The 20,566-nt window shown below is 50.2% G+C and overlaps 1 protein-coding gene across 1 annotated transcript; it reads left to right on the top strand.

Annotated features, from left to right (window-relative positions):
* The first annotated feature begins 3,755 nt into the window (after positions 1-3,755).
* LOC129716429 (protease-associated domain-containing protein 1-like) lies at positions 3,756-14,702 on the top strand. Its single transcript, XM_055666303.1, has 3 exons — positions 3,756-3,881; positions 7,496-7,596; positions 13,330-14,702. The coding sequence occupies exons 1-3, from the start codon at positions 3,815-3,817 to the stop codon at positions 13,441-13,443; spliced, it is 282 nt and encodes a 93-aa protein (XP_055522278.1). The 5' UTR covers positions 3,756-3,814; the 3' UTR covers positions 13,444-14,702.
* Positions 14,703-20,566: the final 5,864 nt, after the last annotated feature.

The raw sequence follows: 20,566 nt of genomic DNA, 5'->3' as shown, positions 1-20,566 counted from the left end.
CTGTCTCCTCCCCTTCCTCAGTCCGGATACGTCCGGATGCTCTTTGTGGATTTTAGCTCAGCTTTTAATACAATCATTCCGGACATTCTCATTGGTAAACTGGTCACTCTCGGCCTCCCCACTCTCACATGTGCCTGGATAAAGGATTTCCTTACCAACCGGCCCCAGACTGTGAGACTCGGCCCCCACCTCTCCTCCACTCGCAGGTTGAGTACCGGTTCCCCACAGGGCTGTGTGCTAAGCCCCCTCTTATACTGTCTCTACACCCACGACTGTAGTCCGGCCCACAACAACAACCGCATCGTCAAATTTGCTGACGACACTACTGTAGTCGGACTTATTTCAAAGGGAGACGAGGCAGCCTACAGAGAGGAAGTCCTGAAGTTGACAACCTGGTGCTCAGAAAACAATCTGGCTCTGAACACCAGGAAAACAAAAGAGCTCATTGTCGACTTCAGGAGGCACAGCACCGACTTAGCCCCCCTACACATCAACGGCGAGTGTGTGGAGAGGGTCAACACCTTCCGGTTTCTCGGCGTCCATATCGCTGCTGATATCTCCTGGACGGACAACACGACAGCGGTCATCAAGAAGGCTCAGCAGCGGCTGCACTTCCTGAGGGTCCTCAGGAAGCACAACCTGGACTCTAACCTGCTGCTGACCTTCTACCGCTCGTCCATCGAGAGCCTGCTGACATACTGCATTACAGCATGGTATGGCAGCTGCACCATGGCAGACAGGGAGAGGCTTCAGAGGGTAACTAGGACAGCGCAGAGGATCATTGGCTGCCCTCTCCCCTCCCTGATGGACATCTACACCTCCCGCTGCCTTAGCAGGGCAAAGAAGATCATCAAAGACAGCTCCCATCCTGCGTTTGGACTGTTCGACCTGCTGCCCTCTGGAAGGCGCTATAGGTGCATCAAATCCAGGACAAATAGACTCAGAAATAGTTGCTTTCCGAGAATTATAACTACTATTAATTCTAATTCACACATGCACTGACTTCACTGCCCAACACCCGGACTTCCATCTGTATATATGTATATAGCGCCGCAGAATTGTGCACCTATCCCCCCCCCCTTCTCCCTTCTGTTTTTTGTTTTTCTGTCTCTTGTTTTTTGTGCTAAATTGTATGTATGCACCACCGAGTACCAGCAGCTTTCAGTTTCACTGTACATGTATAGTGACAATAAATGGCATATCATATCATATCCCCCTGCTGTCTCCTCCCATCCCCCAGCCTTCGGGCTCCTCCTCCTTTTTCCTTTCTTGTCCCCGCCCACCCCCGCCCCCGATCAGTCTGAAGAAGGGTTTCGGCCCGAAACTATTTCCTTCGCTCCATAGATGCTGCTGCACCCGCTGAGTTTCTCCAGCTTTTTTGTGTACCTTCAAGCATTGCACTGCCTGCATGAAAGATGGCAGCAAATCATGCCTAACACTGCCAGCATCAAAGATGGCAGCACAAGTGAAGCCAGCATCAAAGATTGCAGCACAAGTCAGCCCTGCCCAGCATGAAATATGGCAGCACAAGTCATTCCGGCACTGCCAGCATCAAAGATGGCAGCTCCATTGTCAGTGCAAAGATCTTATAACTCTGCTATAAAATCTTCGGCCATGTGGACGAGAGTCAAGAGCAAAGATTGTATGATCTTTGGTCAAGAGTGTGTCACGGTTGTATGTCCCAGATAGAACAATTCCATTCTTACTTGCAGCAGCACAACAGAATATGTAAACAAAGTACACTGTAAGCAATATAATCAACAAGAAAAGAAAAGTTCAGTGTGTGTGTACATGTGTGGGAAGGAACTGCAGATGCTGGTTTAAATCGATGATAGACACAAAATGCTGGAGTAACTCAGCGGGACAGGCAGCGTCTCTGGAGAGAAGGATCTATCAGTGACGTATCGGGTCAAGACCCAGGTCTGAAGAAGGGTCTCGACCTGAAAGCGGCGACTGTGGAGGGTTCATGACCCCGACCACGGGTGACCAAAGAGGAAGATGACTGAACTTTAGTGCCTTCCCTCACAGTGGGAAACGTTGATTCCGCTGTGTGGGGATATTTATGTTAAATTCTATCGTGTGTTGTGTTCTTTTTATTTGTATGGCTGTACGGCATCTCAAATCTCACTGTACCAATTGATACATGTGACAATACATGTGAACTTGAATTTGAGTTGCTCCAGCATTTTGTGTGTGTATATTTACATATATGTGAAGGCATACATGTTCTCACCTGGCCCACAGCTATCAAAGGCCTGTTTCCTTTATCATCGTTACTTTTTTGCATATCTTTCATTCATTTGTTCTATATCTCTCTACGTGAAGGGATTACAAGTAACATTAGCAAATTTGCAGATGACACAAAGATGGGTGGCAGTGTGAACTTTGAGGAGGATGCTATGAGAATACAGGGTGACTTGGACAGGTTGGGGGAGCAGGCAGATGCATGGCAGATGCAGTTTAATGTGGATAAATGTGAGGTTATCCACTTTGGTGGCAAAAACAGGAAGGCAGATTATTATCTAAATGGTGTCGCGTTGGAAAAACGGGAAGTACAGCGGGATCTGTGGGTCCTTGTTCAACAGTCACTGAAAGTAAGCATGCAGGTACAGCAGGCAGTGGAGAAAGCGAATGGCATGTTGGCCTTCATAACAAGAGGTTGAGTGTAAGAGCAAAGAGGCCCTTCTGCAGTTGTACAGAGCCCTAGTGAGACCACACCTGGAGTATTGTGTGCTGTTTTGGTCCCCTAATTTGAGGAAGGACATTCTTGCTATTGAGTGAGTGCAGCGTAGGTTCACCAGGTTAATTCCCGGGATGGCGGGACTGTCATATGCTGAGAGAATGGAGCGGCTGAGCTTGTATACTCTGGAGTTTAGAAGAATGAGAGGGAATCTTCTTGAAACGTATAAGATTATTAAGGGTTTGGACACGCTAGAGGCAGGAAACATGTTCCCGATGTTGGGGTAGTCCAGAACCAGGGGCCACACAGTTTAAGACTAAGGAGTAAGCCATTTAGAACGGAGACGAGGAAGCACTTTTTCTCACAGAGAGTGGTGAGTTTGTGGAATTCTCTGCCTCAGAGGGCGGTGGAGGCGGGTTCTCTGGATGCTTTCAAGAGCAAAGATTATAGGATCTTTGTTCAAGAGAGAGCTAGATAGGGCTCTTAAAAATAGTGGAGTCAGGGGATATGGGGAGAAGGCAGGAACGGGGTACTGATTGTGGATGATCAGCCATGATCACATTGAATGGTGGTGCTGGCACGAAGAGACAAATGGCCTACTCCTGCACCTATTGTCTATTGCACCGTTGGGACGACTGTTATGGAGAGGAGACAGTTGCCCAGAGTGTGGATTCGCAGAGAGTCTGGAGAAGTATGCAAGGGTCCCTGGAACGCTTTATCCCGAACAGCGCTCCATCACAGAGGACTCTGTGATTTATGGACTGTTCCCATTGACAGGAATAAGGGAAGGGATTCCATGCCAGGGGCCACAGTGGGCAAGGGTGGGGGATCAACTTGTGAAATTTTTACAATGTGGTTAAACTGTAGTGACTGTTTGTGAAGCCTCCGAGGATGTAGGATGAATTTCTTTCACGGTATTGTATAATATTTACGAATTGAATAAAGTCTATTTTGAAATTTAAATAAATTAACAACGTCATCAACCAATTGACCCCGCCCCTCTTCTGTCCCGCCCCCTTGACGTGACGGACAGCTGGGCCGTCCAATGGGGGATCGGGGTGCGCTCCCCCACCCCCGCCCCTCCCGTCCCCGGGAGCCGGGCTGCGGTGAGTGACAGGTGCCGGAGCAGCCAGGATGCGCTCGCCTTTCTGCCCCAAAGTCTCGCCTCTGCTGCTCCTCCTGCACGCCCTGACCGTTGCAGGTGAGTCATTGCAGACCACTGCCTTTAATGCATGAAGAAACCCTGCAGCCGGCCGGCCTGCCGGGTGGGTAAAATCTCACTGCTAGGCAGAGGCGCATTGTAAAGGCATGTTGCTACCATTGACAGGGACTTTTGCAACCTTGCTAGAAAATGACTAACAAAAACATGGTGTACATTAAGGGATTGGACAGGCTTGATGCAGGAAACATGTTCCCTGATGTTGGGGGATCCAGAAACAGGGGTCACACAGTTTGAGAATAAGGGGTAGGCCATTTAGGACTGAGATGGGGAAAAATATTTCACCCAGAGAGTTGTGAATCTGTGCAATTCTCTGCCACAGAAGGCAGTGGAGGCCAATTCATTTGATGTTTTCAAGAGGGAGTTACATTTTGCTCCCAATCTGGGGGTAAATGTGTTGATTCTGGATTTGTACATATTTTGTCTCATTGACTGACTGTGTTCTGGTTTACCGGTATCCGTTCATCATTAGTTGTTCATAAATAAGTGAAATAACACTGTTATTAGCCCTCACCCTCACATCAGTCTGAAGAAGGGTTTTGGCCCGAAACGTCGCCTATTCCTTCGCTCCATAGATGCTGCCTCACCCGCTGAGTGTCTCCAGCATTTTTGTCTACCTATGTGCTATTAAAGTTGCCTGGGACGAAAAAGGTTGGGAACCCCTGTCTTAGGGGTAACGGAATCAAGGGACATGGGGGAAAAAGCAGGAACGGGGTGCTGACTATAGACAATGGGTACAGGAGTAGGCCATTTGGCCCTTCGAGCCAGCACCGCCATTCAATGTGATCATGGCTGATCATCCCCAATCAGTTCCTGCCTTCTCTCCATATCCCCTGCCTCCGCTATCTTTAAGAGCCCCATCTAGCTCTCTCTTGAAAGTATCAGGAGAACCTGCCTCCACTGCCCTCTGAGGCAGAGAATTCCAGACTCACCACTCTCTGTGTGGAAAAGTGTTTCTTCATCTCCCATTCTAAATGGCTTATCCCTTATTCTTAAACTGTGGCCCCTGGTTCTGGACTCCCCCAACATCGGGAACATACTGATTCTGGATGATCAGCCATGATCATACTGAGTGGTGGTGCTGGTTCGAAGGGCTGAATGGCCTACTCCTGCACCTGTTGTGTATGCGTCTATGTATCTACAACCACAATCCCCTGATTTCCCAACACTGTAACTCCCACATTCCCATTCCCACACTGACCTTCCTGTCCTCGGCCTCCTCTGTGGCACGAATGAGGCCCATACCAAACTGGAGGAACAGCACTTCATTTGCCTGAAGAACAGTCTCGACCCAAAACGTCACCCATTCCTTCTCTCCTGGGATGCTGCCAGTCCCGCTGAGTTACTCCAGCTTTTTGTGCCTATCTTCGGTTTAAACCAGCATCTGCCCAGCAGTACGAATATTGATTTATCTGCCTTCAATTAACCCTTGCATCCCCTCTATCTCCATCCCTCCCCCACCCTAGTTGTTATACTAGTTTCACTGTCGCCCTGTTGAGTTTCATTGTCTGCACAACTTGCTATCACCAACCCGACAGCCAACAATGGACCATTGTGGGCTCCACCTTTCCTTGATCATCGTCCTTCTGCAGTTGGCGGGTAGCAAACGTAACCCCACTTTTTAAGAAGGGAGGGAGAGAGAAAACGGGGAATTACAGACCAGTTAGTCTAACATCGGTAGTGGGGAAACTGCTAGAGTCAGTTATTAAAGATGGGATAGCAGCACATTTGGAAAGTGGTGAAATCATTGGACAAAGTCAGCATGGATTTACAAAAGGTAAATCATGTCTGACGAATCTTATAGAATTTTTCGAGGATGTAACTAGTAGCGTGGATAGGGGAGAACCAGTGGATGTGGTGTATCTGGACTTCCAGAAGGCTTTCGACAAGGTCCCAAATAAGAGATTAGTATACAAACTTAAAGTACACGGCATTGGGGGTTCAGTATTGATGTGGATAGAGAACTGGCTGGCAAACAGGAAGCAAAGAGTAGGAGTAAACGGGTCCTTTTCACAATGGCAGGCAGTGACTAGTGGGGTACCTCAAGGCTCAGTGCTGGGACCCCAGCTATTTACAATATATATTAATGATCTGGATGAGTGAATTGAAGGCAATATCCCCAAGTTTGCGGATGACACTAAGCTGGGGGCAGTGTTAGCTGTGAGGAGGATGCTAGGAGACTGCAAGGTGACTTGGATAGGCTGGGTGAGTGGGCAAATGTTTGGCAGATGCAGTATAATGTGGATAAATGTGAGGTTATCCATTTTGGTGGCAAAAACAGGAAAGCAGACTATTATCTAAATGGTGGCCGACTATGAAAAGGGGAGATGCAGCGAGACCTGGGTGTCATGGTACACCAGTCGACAGGGCGACAGATAGCACAATGGGCTAAGAGTTCGGCTGGCGACCGGAAGGTAGCCGGTTCAAATCCCGCTTGGAGTGCATACTGTCGTTGTGTCCTTGGGCAAGACACTTCACCCACCTTTGCCTGTGTGTAATGGAATGTACGGCGGCAGGCGCGGGCACACCGCGACGCCCTGTGTCTCCCTTTCAAGGGAGATGCTAAAAATGCATTTCGTTGTCTCTGTACTGTACACTGACAATGACAATAAATTGAATCATTTCATTTCATTTCATTTCATCGAAAGTAGGCATGCAGGTGCAGCAGGCCGTGAAGAAAGTGAATGGTATGTTAGCTTTCATAGCAAAAGGATTTGAGTATAGGAGCAGGGAGGTTCTACTGCAGTTGTACAGGGTCTTGGTGAGACCACACCTGGAGTATTGCGTGCAGTTTTGGTCTCCAATCTGAGGAAGGACATTATTGCCATAGAGGGAGTGCAGAGACGGTTCACCAGACTGATTCCTGGGATGTCAGGACTGTCTTATGAAGAAAGACTGGATAGACTTAGTTTATACTCTCTAGAATTTAGGAGATTGAGAGGGGATCTTATAGAAACTTCAGATTCAGATTCAGATTCAATTTTAATTGTCATTGTACAGTACAGAGACAACGAAATGCATTACAAAAGAGCTTTCCTGTTTTTGCCACCAAAATGGATAACCTCACATTTATCCACATTATACTGCACATTATCCACATTATACAAACTTACAAAATTCTTAAGGGGTTGGACAGGCTAGATGCAGGAAGATTGCTCCCGATGTTGGGGAAGTCCAGGACAAGGGCTCACAGCTTAAGGATAAGGGGGAAATCCTTTAAAACCGAGATGAGAAGAACTTTTTTCACACAGAGAGTGGTGAATCTCTGGAACTCTCTGCCACAGAGGGTAGTCGAGGCCAGTTCATTGGCGATATTGAAGAGGGAGTTAGATGTGGCCCTTGTGGCTAAGGGGATCAGGGGGTATGGAGAGAAGGCAGGTATGGGATACTGAGTTGGATGATCAGCCATGATCATATTGAATGGCGGTGCAGGCTCTAGGATCTTTGGTTTGGCCAGCATGCGAAACAAAGCCTTTCACTGTACCTCAGTACACGTGACAATAACAAACCTCACCCCCTTGTCAGTTATCAAATGCTTACTTTAGGACCATTGAATTTTTTTCAATTTCCTGTTATGCTTTTTACTCCCATCACAGGTTTGGGAATCAACGAATATTTATATTTCCAAGTCCTGAGCCCGGCAGATATTCGTTACATCTTCCAGACCAACCTGGCTAAAGACTTTGGTGGCGTCTTTGTAAGTACCGCTCTGCTGGTCCCCACCTCTCCTACCTCACCTAATCTGCCACTGCCACTTGCACGCTGGGCAGGCCACATTTAGAGTACTGTGAGCAGTGTTTGGGTCCCGTATCTGAGGAAGGATGTGCTGGCTCTGGCAATATAACAATGATTGAAAATTAAATTGAAAATTGAGAGAGAGAGAGAGAGAAAGAGGGAGAGAGAGACAGAGAGATAGACATAGAGAGAGGCAGAGAGAGAGAAACAGTGAGAGAGACAGAGAGACACAGGGAGAGACAGAGAGAGGCACAGAGAGAGAGAAACAGAGACAGACAGAGAGAGAGAGAGATGTTAGCTTTCATAGCAAAAGGATTTGAGTATAGGAGCAGGGAGGTTCTACTGCAGTTGTACAGGGTCTTGGTGAGACCACACCTGGAGTATTGCGTACAGTTTTGGTCTCCAAATCTGAGGAAAGACATTATTGCCATAGAGGGAGTGCAGAGAAGGTTCACCAGACTGATTCCTGGGATGTCAGGACTGTCTTATGAAGAAAGACTGGATAGACTTGGTTTATACTCTCTAGAATTTAGGAGATTGAGAGGGGATCTTATAGAAACTTACAAAATTCTTAAGGGGTTGGACAGGCTAGATGCAGGAAGATTGCTCCTGATGTTGGGGAAGTCCAGAACAAGGGGTCACAGCTTAAGGATAAGGGGGAAATCCTTTAAAACCGAGATGAGAAAAACTTTTTTTCACACAGAGAGTGGTGAATCTCTGGAACTCTCTGCCACAGAGGGTAGTTGAGGCCAGTTCATTGGCTATATTTAAGAGGGAGTTAGATGTGGCCCTTGTGGCTAAGGGGATCAGGGGGTGTGGAGAGAAGGCAGGTACGGGATACTGAGTTGGATGATCAGCCATGATCATATTGAATGGCGGTGCAGGCTCGAAGGGCCGAATGGCCTACTCCTGCACCTAATTTCTATGTTTCTATGAGAGAGAGGGAGAGAAAGAGACAGAAAGAGAGAGATAGAGATAAAGAGGGAGAGAGGGAGAGAGACAGAGAGAGAGAGACATTTCGTTGTCTCTGTACTGTACACTGACAATTAAAATTGAATCTGAATCAGACAGAGAGATACACACAGAGAGACAGAGAGAGAGAGAAAGGGACACAGAGTGAGACAGAGAAACAGACACAGAGAGTCTGAGAAAGAGAGAGAAAAAGTGAGAGAGAGAAAGAAGGGTTCTGTCCTGAAACGTCGCCTATTTCCTTCGCTCCATAGATGCTGCTGCACCCGCAGTTTCTCCAGCACTTTTATGTACCTTAGAGAGACAGAGAGAGAGTTAGTTAGTTAGTTGGCTCGGTGCCCCCCTCTAGTGTCAATACATGACATTGCAGTCCTTCCATCACCTGCTCAGGTGTGTAACCACAGGCACAAGACGCTGCTGGTGCAGGAATCCTCAGCAAACCACAATCTGCCGGAGGTTTGTAATATTTTAGAGTCCATTATAAAGGATGAGGTTACGGAGTACTATGAGATTCACGATAAAATAGGCGGAAGTCAGCGTGGCTTTGTGAAGGGGACGTCTTGCTTGACAAACTGCTGGAATTCTTTGAAGAAGTCAAAGGAGAGTCAGTAGATGTTGTTTACTTAGATTTGCAGAAAGTCTTTGATAAGGTGCCACACGTGAGGCTGCTAAGGAAGATGAGAGCCCACGGTGACAAATGGCAGATACTAAATCAAATCAAATCAAATCAACCTTTATTGGCATCTTGCAAAGCAACATTTGTACAGTGCATAATGAGAAGATGTTTCCCAGGGAATAGCACATGAAACTTAAAACATTTCACACATAATAACAGTAAAAACAATCCAGTCCCTGATGAAACAGGATAAATAGTTAAACACAGGTAAAACAGCAATATTAAAATACAGTAAAACCAATCATTAAAATGTCCAGGGCAGCTGATTTTTGTGGCCAGTGCCAAGAGTTATTAAAATGTTAGTGCAAAGCAGCAGAATCAGGTGACTGTGAGTACAGAGTGACTGTTTAGCAGCCTCACAGCCTGTGGTAGGAAGCTGTTTAGCAGTCTTGTAGTCCGGGCTTTGATGCTGCGATATCTCTTGCCTGATGGCAGGAGATCCAAGTGTATGTGGAGGGGGTGCAGTTTGTCCTTAGCAATTCTCTGTGCTTTCTTCAGACAGCGGCTCTGGAACAGTTCTTGTACCGAGGGTAGGGAGACGCCAATGATCCTCTCTGCTCCCCTCACTACCCTCTGCAGAGCCTTCCTGTCCGAGCAGTTGCTGTTGGAGTACCACGTGTTTATGCAGTACGTGAGTACAGACCCCACCGTGCCCCTGTAGAAAGTCCTGAGGATGTTGGTGGGGAGTGAGGCCTGTTTGAGTTTCCTCAGGAAGTGCAGCCGCTGATGGGGCCCGTTTGACAATCCCAGTGGTGTTCCTGGACCAGGTGAGGCTGTCTGTAATTTGCACACCGAGGAACTTTATGCTCTCCACTCTCTCCACCGTGGTGCCACTGATGTTGAGGGGTGTGTGTTTCGGCTGCGACCTCCTGAAGTCGACAATCATCTTCTTTGTTTTGTCGACATTTAATGCTAAATTGGTGTTGCCGCACCAGTCCACTAGTTGTTTCACTTTTCATGGATTTACTAGCATGGATAGCAGGTTGGCTGGATGGCAGAAGAGAAGGAGTAGCAATAAAGGGGGCTTTATCTGCTTGGCTGCCAGTGACTAGTGGAGTTCCACAAGGGTCGGTGCTGGGGCCGCTACTCTTCACGTTGTATATTAATGATTTGGTAATTAATATGGTAATTTGGTAACGAGCAGTGATCAACTTCCAGATCAAATTTGCATAATAACCAATTTGGCGTGTGATACAAATAGTGGCCCCTGATAAGTGGCAGGAACAAGAAGGCAGATTATTATCTGAATGGTGTCAGATAAGGAAAATTGGAGGTGCAGCGAGACCTGGGTGTGCTTGTACATCAGTCACTGATAGTAAACATGCAGGTACAGCAGGCAGTGAAGAAAGCGAATGGCATGTTGGCCTTCACTGCAAGAGGATTTGAGTTTAGGAGCAAAGAGGTCCAACTGCAATTGTACAGGGCCCTGGTGAAATCGCACTTGGAGTATCGTGTGAAGTTTTGGTCCCCTAATTTGAGGAAGGACATTATTGCTATTGAGGGAGTGCAGCGTAGGTTCATTCCCGGGATGGCGGGACTGTCATATGATGAAAGAATGGGTCGACTGGGCTTATATTCACTGGAATTTACACTGATGAGAGGGATCTTAGAGAAACATATACAATTCTTAAAAGATTGGCCAGGCATGATGCAGGAAACATGTTCCCGATGTTGGGGGAGCCCAGAACCAAGTGTCACAGTTTAAGAATAAGGGGTCGGCCATTTAGGACTGAGATGTGGAAAAATGTTTTTACCCAGAGAGTGGTGAGTCTGTGGAATTCTCTGCTACAGAAGGTAGTGGAGGACAATTCACTGGATGTTTTCAAGAGAGAGTTAGATTTATCGGGGTGCTGGCTTGAAGGGCTGAATGGCCTACTACTGCACCTATTTTTCTCCGTTTTCTATAACCAAGATGAGTTCTGGTCATTTTGTTTTATGGGAACATGCAATGTAACAGAAATGAGTGGGTTAACATATGATGAGCGTTGGTCGGCACTGGGCCGGTACTCGCTGGAGTTTAGAAGGTTGAGGGGGGACCTCATTGAAACTTATAGAATAATGAAAGGCTTGGATAGAGTGGATGTGGAGAGGATGTTTCCACTCGTGGGAGAGTCTAGGACTAGAGGTCATAACCTCCGAATTAAAGAACATTCCTTTAGGAAGGAGATGAGGAGGAATTTCTTTAGTCAGAGGGTGGTGAATCTGTGGAATTCTTTGCCACAAAAGACTGTGGAGGCCAAGTCAGTGGATATATTATTCTTGATTAGTGCGGGTGTCAGAGGTTATGGGGAGAAAGCAGGAGAATGGGGTTAGAAGGGAGAGATAGACCAGCCATGATTGAATGCTGGCGTAGACTTGATGGGCCGAATGGCCAAATCTGCTCCTATCACTTATGAATCTACATCAATGATTTGGATGAGAACATACAGTTTGCTGATGATACAAAAGTTAGTTGTTTTGCAGATAGTGAAGATGGTTGTGAACGATAGCAGCAGGATCTGGATCGATTGGCCAGGTGGGTGGAGGAATGGTTAGAAACATAGAAACATAGAAATTAGGTGCAGGAGTAGGCCATTCGGCCCTTCGAGCCTGCACCGCCATTCAATATGATCATGGCTGATCATCCAGTATCCCGTACTCAGTATCCCGTACCTGCCTTCTCTCCATACCCCCTGATCCCCTTAGCCACAAGGGCCACATCTAACTCCCTCTTAAATATAGCCAATGAACTGGCCTCAACTACCCTCTGTGGCAGAGAGTTCCAGAGATTCACCACTCTCTGTGTGAAAAAAGTTCTCCTCATCTCGGTTTTAAAGGATTTCCCCCTTATCCTTAAGCTGTGACCCCTTGTCCTGGATTTCCCCAACATTGGGAACAATCTTCCTGCATCTAGCCTGTCCAACCCCTTAAGAATTTTGTAAGTTTCTATAGAGATCCCCTCTCAATCTCCTAAATTCTAGAGAGTATAAACCAAGTCTATCCAGTCTTTCTTCATAAGACAGTCCTGACATCCCAGGAATCAGTCTGGTGAACTTCTCTGCACTCCCTCTATGGCAATAATGTCCTTCCTCAGATTTGGAGACCAAAACTGCACGCAATACTCCAGGTGTGGTCTCACCAAGACCCTGTACAACTGCAGTAGAACCTCCCTGCTCCTATACTCACATCCTCTTGCTATGAAAGCCAACATACCATTGGCTTTCTTTACTGCCTGCTGCACCTGCATGCCTACCTTCAATGACTGGTGTACCATGACACCCAGGTCTCGCTGCATCTCCCCCTTTCCCAATCGGCCACCGTTTAGATAATAGTCTGCTTTCCCGTTTTTGCCACCAAAATGGATAACCTCACATTTATCTACATTATAGTGCATCTGCCAAACATTTGCCCACTCACCCAGCCTATCCAAGTCACCTTGCAGTCTCCTAGCATCCTCCTCACACCTAACACTGCCCCCCAGCTTAGTGTCATCCGCAAACTTGGAGATATTGCCTTCAATTCCCTCATCCAGATCATTAATATATATTGTAAATGGCTGGGGTCCCAGTACTGAGCCTTGTGGTACCCCACTAGTCACTGCCTGCCATTGGGAAAAGGACCCGTTTACTCCTACTCTTTGCTTCCTGTTGGTGGAATTTAATACAGAGAAGTGTGAGGTGTTGCATTTGGGACGCCGAACAAGGGGAGGGCCTACACAGTGAATCATGAGAGGAATAGATCGGGTAGATGCACGGATTCTCTTGCCCAGAGTAGGTGAATTGAGGACCAGAGGACACAGGTTTAAGGTGCAAGGGAAAGGATTTAATCGGAACCTGAGGGGTAACTTTTTGGACAGGTACATGGATAGACACAAAATGCTGGAGTAACTCAACGAGACAGGCAGCATCTCTGGAGATGATTTTCTCGGTACGTGGATAGGACAGGTTTGGAGGGATATGGGCCAAACGCAGGCTGGTGGGACGAGTGTAGAATGGACATGTTGGGCCGAAGGGCCTGTGTATGACTCTGTGAGTCTATGAGGTAGGTGATGGTGTGGCGTTCTCTCCGCAGCATACCCGGTACGAGCAGATCTACCTGGTGCCCACGGACCCACCGCACGCCTGCAGTGACCTGAGCAATGGAGCCTTTGTCCAGGACCAGATCGCCCTGGTGGAGCGAGGGTAGGTATAAACAGACAATAGACAATAGGTGCAGGAGTTGCCATTCGGCCCTTCGAGCCAGAACCGCCTTTCAATGTGATCATGGCTGATCATCCACAATCAGTACCCCGTTCCTGCCTTCTCCCCATATCCCCTGACTCTGCTATCTTTAAGAACCCTATCTAGCTCTCTATTGAAAGCATCCAGAGAACCTCCACCGCCCTCTGAGGCAGAGAATTCCACAGACTCACCACTCTCTTGTGAGAAAAAGTGTTTCCTCGTCTCCATTCTAAATGGCTTACTCCTTATTCTTAAACTGTGTGGCCCCTGGTTCTGGACTCCCCCAACATCGGGAACATGTTTCCTGCCTCTAGCGTGTCCAAACCCTTAATAGTCTTACATGTTTCAATGGGATGCCCTCTCATCCTTCTAAACTCCAGAGTGTACAAGCCCAGCCGCTCCATTCTCTCAGCATATGACAGTCCCGCCATCCCGGGAATTAACCTTGTAAACCTACGCTGCACTCCCTCAATAGCAAACCTATGCTGCAAACCTACCGGCACTGCCACCACGGGTCAGGAGTTCAGGTCCCCTCTCCCACCGCACCTCAGCTCAACGGGTGGCACGGTGGCGCAGCGGTAGAGTCGCTGCCTCACAGCTCCAGAGACCCGGGTTCCATCCTGAGCACGGGTGCTGTCTGTACGGAGTTTGCACGTTCTCCCCCGTGACCTGCGTGGGTTTTCTCCGGGCGCTCCGGTTTCACCTCCCACACTCCAAAGGCGTGCAGGTTTGTAGGTTAATCGGCTTTAGTAAAATTGTGAATTGTCCCTAGTGTGTGTAGGATAGTGTTAGCGTGCGGGGGTCGCTGGTCGGCACGGGCTGGGTGGGCTGAAGGGCCTGTTTCAGCGCTGTATCTCGAAACTAAACCAAACTAGATGGATCTGGGCCAGACGAGACTAGTGTAGATGGGACATGTTGGTTGATGTGGGCAAGTTGGGCCGCGAGGGCCTGTTTCCACGCTGTGTGACTATATGCCGCTGTAACTGTGTGTGTCCGTGTGTGTGTCCGTGTGTGTGTATGTGTGTTTGTGTGTGTGTGTGTGTGTGTCCGTGTCTGGGTGTGTGTGTGTGTGTGTGTGTCCTCGTGTGTGTGTGTGTCCCCATGTGTGTGTGTCTGTGTGCGTGTCTGTGTGTGTGTGTGTGTCTGTGTGCGTGTCTGTGTGTGCGTGTCTGTGTGTGTGTGTCTGTGTGTGCGTGTCTGTGTGTGCGTGTCTGTGTGTGCGTGTCTGTGTGTGTGTCTGTGTGCGTGTGTCTGTGTGTGTGTGTGCACCACCCACACCACGCACATCCCCGCACTCTACCTGCTGGGCAAGGACGGGTCAGTCTGCTGCTCCCTCCCCCCCCCCCACACCTACACCCCCCCCCCACCGTGCCTCCCTCCCCTCCCCCATCCCACTATGCCCCTCACCCCTCCCCCTCCCCCCCCTCACACTACCCCCCCCCCACCCCTTCACACTACATGCCCCACCCCCCCCCCCCCCTCACTCACCCCCTCCGTGCCCTCCCCTTCCTACCCTATCCCCATCCACCACTACCCCCCCCCCCCATCCCCATATGCCCCTCACCCCTCCCCTCCTCCCCCTTCACACTACCCCCCACCCCCTCTCACCTACACTCACCCCCTCTCCGTGCCCCCCTCTCTCTGTCCCCTGCCTCTCTCTGTCCCCTGCCTCTCTCTCTCCCCCTGCCTCTCTCTGTCTCCCTCTCTCTGTCCCCTGCCTCTCTCTGTCCCCTGCCTCTCCTGCTCTCTCTCCCCTCTCTCCCCTCTCTCTCTCTCCCCTCTCCCTCTCCTCTCTCTGTCCCCTCTCTCTCTCTCCCTGTCCCCCTCATCTCTCTCTCTGTCCCCTCTCTCCCTCTCTGTCCCCTCTCTCTCTCTCTCCCTCCCTCTCTCTCCCCCCCCTCTCTCTCTCTCTCTCTTCCCCTCTCTCTCTCTCTATCTCCCTATCTCTCTCTCTCGCCTCCTCCTTCCCTCTCTCCCCCCTCTATCTCTCTCTCCCTCTCTGTCCCCTCTCTGTCCCCCTGCCTCTCTCTCTCCTGCCTCCCCTCTCCCCTGCCTCCTCTGCCCCCTCTCTCCCCTCTCTGTCCCTCTCTGTCCCCTCTCTCTCTCTCTCTCTGTCCCCTCCTCTCTCTCTCTGTCCCCTCTCTCTCTCTGTCTCTCTACTCTCTCACACTCTCTGTCTTGCTCCGACTGTCTCTCTTTCTCCCTCTCTCCCTTTCTGTCTCTCCCCCCCTTCTCTCTCTCTCTCTCTCTCTCTGTCCCTCTCTCTCCCTGCCTCTCCTCTCTCTCTCCCCTGCCCTTCTCTCTGTCCCCTCCTGTCTCTCTCCCCCTGCCTCCCCTCTCTCCCCTCTCCTCTCTATCTTTCCCTCTCCATCTCCTCTCTCTGTCTCTCTCTCTCTCTCTGCCCTCTCCTCTCCATCTTTCCCTCTTCCCCTTCTCTCTCTCTCTCTCTCTCTCTCCCCTCCCCTCTCTCTGTAACCCTGTATCTCTGTTTCCCCCTCTGTCTCTCTCTCTCCCTCTCTCTCTCTCTCTCTCTCTCTCTGTCCCTCTCTCTCTCTGTGCCCCTCTGCCTCTCTCTCTCCCCTGTCCTCTCTCTCTCTCCCTCCCCTCCCTCTCTCTGTCCCCTGCCTCTCTCTCTGTCTCCTCTCTCCTCTGCCTCTCTCTGTCCCCTGCCTCTCTCTGTCCCCCTCTCTCTCTCTCTCTCTCTGTCCCTCCCTCTCTCTGTCCCCCTCCTGCTCTCTCTCTGTCCCCCTCTCTCTGTCTCTCTCTCTCTCCCTCCCTCTCTCTATTTGAAACTGTCCTCTCTCTGTCCAAACTTTTCTCTAACTTTCACAGAAAACCTCCTTTAAGTCTCTCTCCCTCTCTCTCTCTCTCCCCTCTCTCTCCCCTCCCCTGTCCTCTCTGTCCCCTGCCTGCCTCTCTCTGTCCCCTCCCCTCTCTCTCTCCCCTGCCTCTCTCTCTGTCCCCTCTCTCCCCTCCTCTCTCTCCCCTGCCCCTCTCCCCTCCTCTCCAGACCTGCCTCTCTCTGTCCCTCTCATTCTCTCCCCTCCCCCTCTCTCTCTGTCCCCTGCTCCCCTCTCCCCTGCCTCTCTCTTGTCCTCTCAACCTCTTGCCTGCTGCTCTCTCTCTGTCCCCTGCCTCTCCTCCTGAAAAGTCTCCCTCCCCTGCCTCTCTCTCTGTCCCCCATCTCTCTCCCTCCTCTCTCTGTCCCGCTCTCTCTCTCTCCTGTCCCCTGCTCTCTGTCCCCTCTCTGTCCCCTGCCTCTCTCGGTCCCCCCCTCTCTCTCCCTGCCTCTCTCTGTCCCTGCTGTCCTCTCTCTCCCCCTGTCCCCTCACGTCCCCCTCTCTGTCCCCTGACCCTGTCTCTCTGTCCCCTCCCTCTCTCTGTCCCCCCCTCTCTCCTCTGTCCCCTCCCTCTCTCTGTCCCTGCTCTCTCTGCCTCCTCTCCCCTCTCTCCCCTCTCTCTGCCCCCTCTCTCTCCCCTGCCTCTCTCTCTGTCCCCTCTCTGTCCTCTCTCTCTCTCTCTGTCCCCTGCCCCTCTCTCTGTCCCCTCCCTCTGTCTCTCTGTCCCCTCTCTCTCTGTCCCTCTCTGTCCCCTCTGGGCTCTCTGAACTGTCCTGCTCATGTCCCCTAGGGTACTCTCTCTGGCCCCTGTCCCCTCACCTCTGTCCCCCCTCCCTCTCTTGGACTTTGTCTGTGGAACTGATCCCCTACAATGCTGAGAACTATCTCTTCTGCCTCTCTGTATCTTCCCTTTGCTCTCCCTCCTGTCTTGGACTGGAGTTTACCTGATTGCCTCTATGTCCCCTGTATTATCTGATCTGTTTGGACAGATCGTCGCAGGTACAACGGCCTGTGGGCTGTCATGGTCATTATCCATGAGTGGTGACCAGCCCCCATCGCCAGCGGTCTGATATACCCATTCCAAACCCACGAGTTTTCCAATGTAGTGTCCTCGGTAACATCCGCACATGGGATTAAGATAAACCCGAAACCGTTCACTCAAGACGCTCCACCAGATGGATGGTGGGAACACTCTGTGTCTATCTGTGGCTGTGTGATGTTTTAACACAATAAATCTCCCTTCCTCTTCCCCTTCCCCCCTGCAGGACAGGTACAGAGCTTGACCACCACCAGACTCCAACACTTGGGCCATAGACAATAGGGTACAGTCCGATTTCCCCATTGGTTTGGCGGTGGAACTGACTCTACAATGCTGAGAACTGTTGCACTCGTATCTTCCCCTGCAGTTTGACTGTCTTTTGATTGTCCAGTTGAATGTAGTTTGTTGTGTTGTTGGTATACTGAGCTGATTTATTAACTGTTCCAATGTACCTACATGGGATTAATAAACCGAACCGTTCACCAAGTTCCACCAGATGGATGGTGGGAACCTTGTGGCTGTGTGATGTTTTATTAAATCTCCCTTCTTCCTCCTTCCCCCTTCCACAGGTTCCAATACTTGGGCCATAGACAATAGGTGCAGGAGTTTCCGGTTTGGCGGTATGACTCTCGTTGCAGCGGCCCCTGCAGCCTGTCTTTTTGTCTAGTTGAATGTAGTTTGTTGTGTTCTTTTATACTGTTTTTAACTGTGTTTATGTGGTGGGGGGGGGAACTTTAAAATCTCTTCCCTGTACGGGTGACCCGACCTTTACCCTGTCGGGTCTCCGTTGTCATTGGGGGCCTAGCGCTGTGGAGCGGCCTGCAACCGGAACAACCCGGGGGCTCCAGTCGTGGAGCCTGTGGACTTACCATCGTGGGGCTGGCTGGCCTCAGAGCGTGGGGAGCGGTGGTGGCTCGCTGTTGCGGCCCGACTCTGGAGCTCGGAGACTCCAGCTGTAGCCGCAGGTCCGGTGGACGGTGACATCAGGAGCTCGTGGGTCCGGGTGGGAGACCGCTTTCCGGAGCTCCCGCAACGCAACTTCTCCCGCCCGTGTCGCGGGGTTGGAACGACCCGGAGCGGGGACGTACATCGCCCGGCGCGGCTTTAACGGTCGCGGGACATGGCAGAGCCCGCCGGGGGCTCCAACTTTGTGACAGTTAGACCTGGAGTGGGGCCATACATCGCCCGGCGCGGCCTAAAATAGCCGTGGGACTCACCATCGCCTGCCAGGGGCTTCAACATCGGGAGAAAAATGGTGCAGGGGAGAGAAAAGACTTTGCCTTCCATCACAGTGAGGAGGAGATTCACTGTGATGGATGTTTGTGTAAATTAAATTGTTTGTCTGTCTGTAGGAATTGTTTCTTTTTGTACGGCTGTAGAAACGGAGTCTCGTTTGAGCCTCACTGAGGTTCAAATGACAATTAATAAATATTGTATTGTATATTGTAGGAAGCCTTTCGGCCCTTTGAGCCAGCACCGCCATTCAATGTGATCATGGCTGATCATCCCCAATCAGTACCCCGTTCCTGCCTTCTCCCCATACCCCCTGACTCCGCTAACTTTAAGAGCCCTATCTAGCTCTCTCTTGAAAGCATCCAGAGAACCTGCCTCCACCGCCCTCTGAGGCAGAGAATTCCACAGACTCACCACTCTCTGTGAGAAAAAGTGTTTCCTCGTCTCCGTTCTAAATGGCTTACTCCTTTTTCTCAAACTGTGGCCCCTGGTTCTGGACTCCCCCAACATCGGGAACATGTTTCCTGCCTCTAGCGTGCCCAAACCCTTAATAATCTTACATGTTTCAATAAGATTCCCTCTCATCCTTCTAAACTCCAGAGTGTACAAGCCTTGTGTTCTAGGATGGACCAGCATAGATGAGTGGGGCCGAAGAGCCTCTTTCTGTCCTTTGTTTAATTTTGCCCGCTTAGTTTAGAGATACAGCGCGGAAACAGGCCCTTCGGCCCACCTGGTCCGTGCCGACCAGCGATCCCCGAACATTAACACCATCCTACACACACCAGGGACAATTTACAATTTTTACCACAGCCAATTATAACCTACAGACCTGCACGTCTTTGGAGTGTGGGAGAAAACCGGAGCACCCGGAGAAAACCCACGCAGGAGAACGTGCAAACTCCATACAGACAGCACCCGCGGTCAGGATCGACCCTGGGTCTCTGGCGCTGTGAGGCAGCAACTCTACCGCTGTACCACCTTTTCTCCTCTCAACCCCTTTCTCCTGCCTTCTCCCCGTAACATGTGATGCCCGTCCTAGTGTCTAAGATAGAACTGGGGGTGTGCAGGTTTTGTCGGTGAAGACACACAAACTCCAGCAAGAACAGGCCCAGGGCCGTCAAACGCTCACCGTACGTTCTTGATTAGTGCGGGTGTCAAGGGTTACGGGGAGAAGGCAGGAGAATGTGGTTCAGAGGGAGAGATAGATCAGCCACAATTGCATGGCGCAGTGGACTTGATGGGCTGAATGGCCTAATTCTTCTCATAGAAACAGAAAATCGGTGCAGGAGTAGGCCATTCGGCCCTTCGAGCCAGCACCCGGAGAAAACCCACGCAGGTCACGGGGAGAACAATCAAACAGCTCGGGATGGAACCCGGGTCTCTGGCGCTGTGAGGCAGCAACTCTACCGCTGCGCCACCGTGCCGGCCCGGATGGGAATCGCCACAGTGGATGGTGCGGGAGGCCGGCCCTTCCTGAGGAGAGAAGCCCAGCCCAGGACCTTGTGGTGAACGATGGCGGGAGCCCCACGACAGGTCACCACCCAGCGTCACGCTCTGCTGTGTACCTGTTGAATCAATAAGCGAGCGGGCAAGATCATCTCTGACCCCTCTCACCCTGGCCACAAACTCTTTGAATCACTTCCCACTGGAAGGCGACTCCGGATTGTCAAAGCTGCCACAGCCAGACATAAAAACAGTTCTTATCCACGAGTAGTTGCTCTACTCAACAGCCAAACATCTGTAGCCTCCCTTTGATCTGGTATTTTATTTAATTCACATGTTTGATCAATAATGTTTTATTATTAATGTTTAGTGTTTTATGTGTCAATCCTAACTGCCACTGTTTGTCATGTTGTCACTTGTGGGTGGAGCACCAAGGCAAATTCCTTGTATGTGAATACTTGGCCAATAAACTCATTCATTCATTAGCGAGCGTGTACGGGGATACACGAGACTCTGAGCCTTGATGGTAATAA

The sequence above is a fragment of the Leucoraja erinacea genome, unplaced genomic scaffold (genome assembly GCF_028641065.1).
Source record: "Leucoraja erinacea ecotype New England unplaced genomic scaffold, Leri_hhj_1 Leri_234S, whole genome shotgun sequence".
Lineage (NCBI taxonomy): Eukaryota > Metazoa > Chordata > Chondrichthyes > Rajiformes > Rajidae > Leucoraja > Leucoraja erinaceus.
The sequence above is the reverse complement of the archived record's forward strand: the minus strand, read 5'-3'. Positions and strand labels throughout refer to the sequence as shown.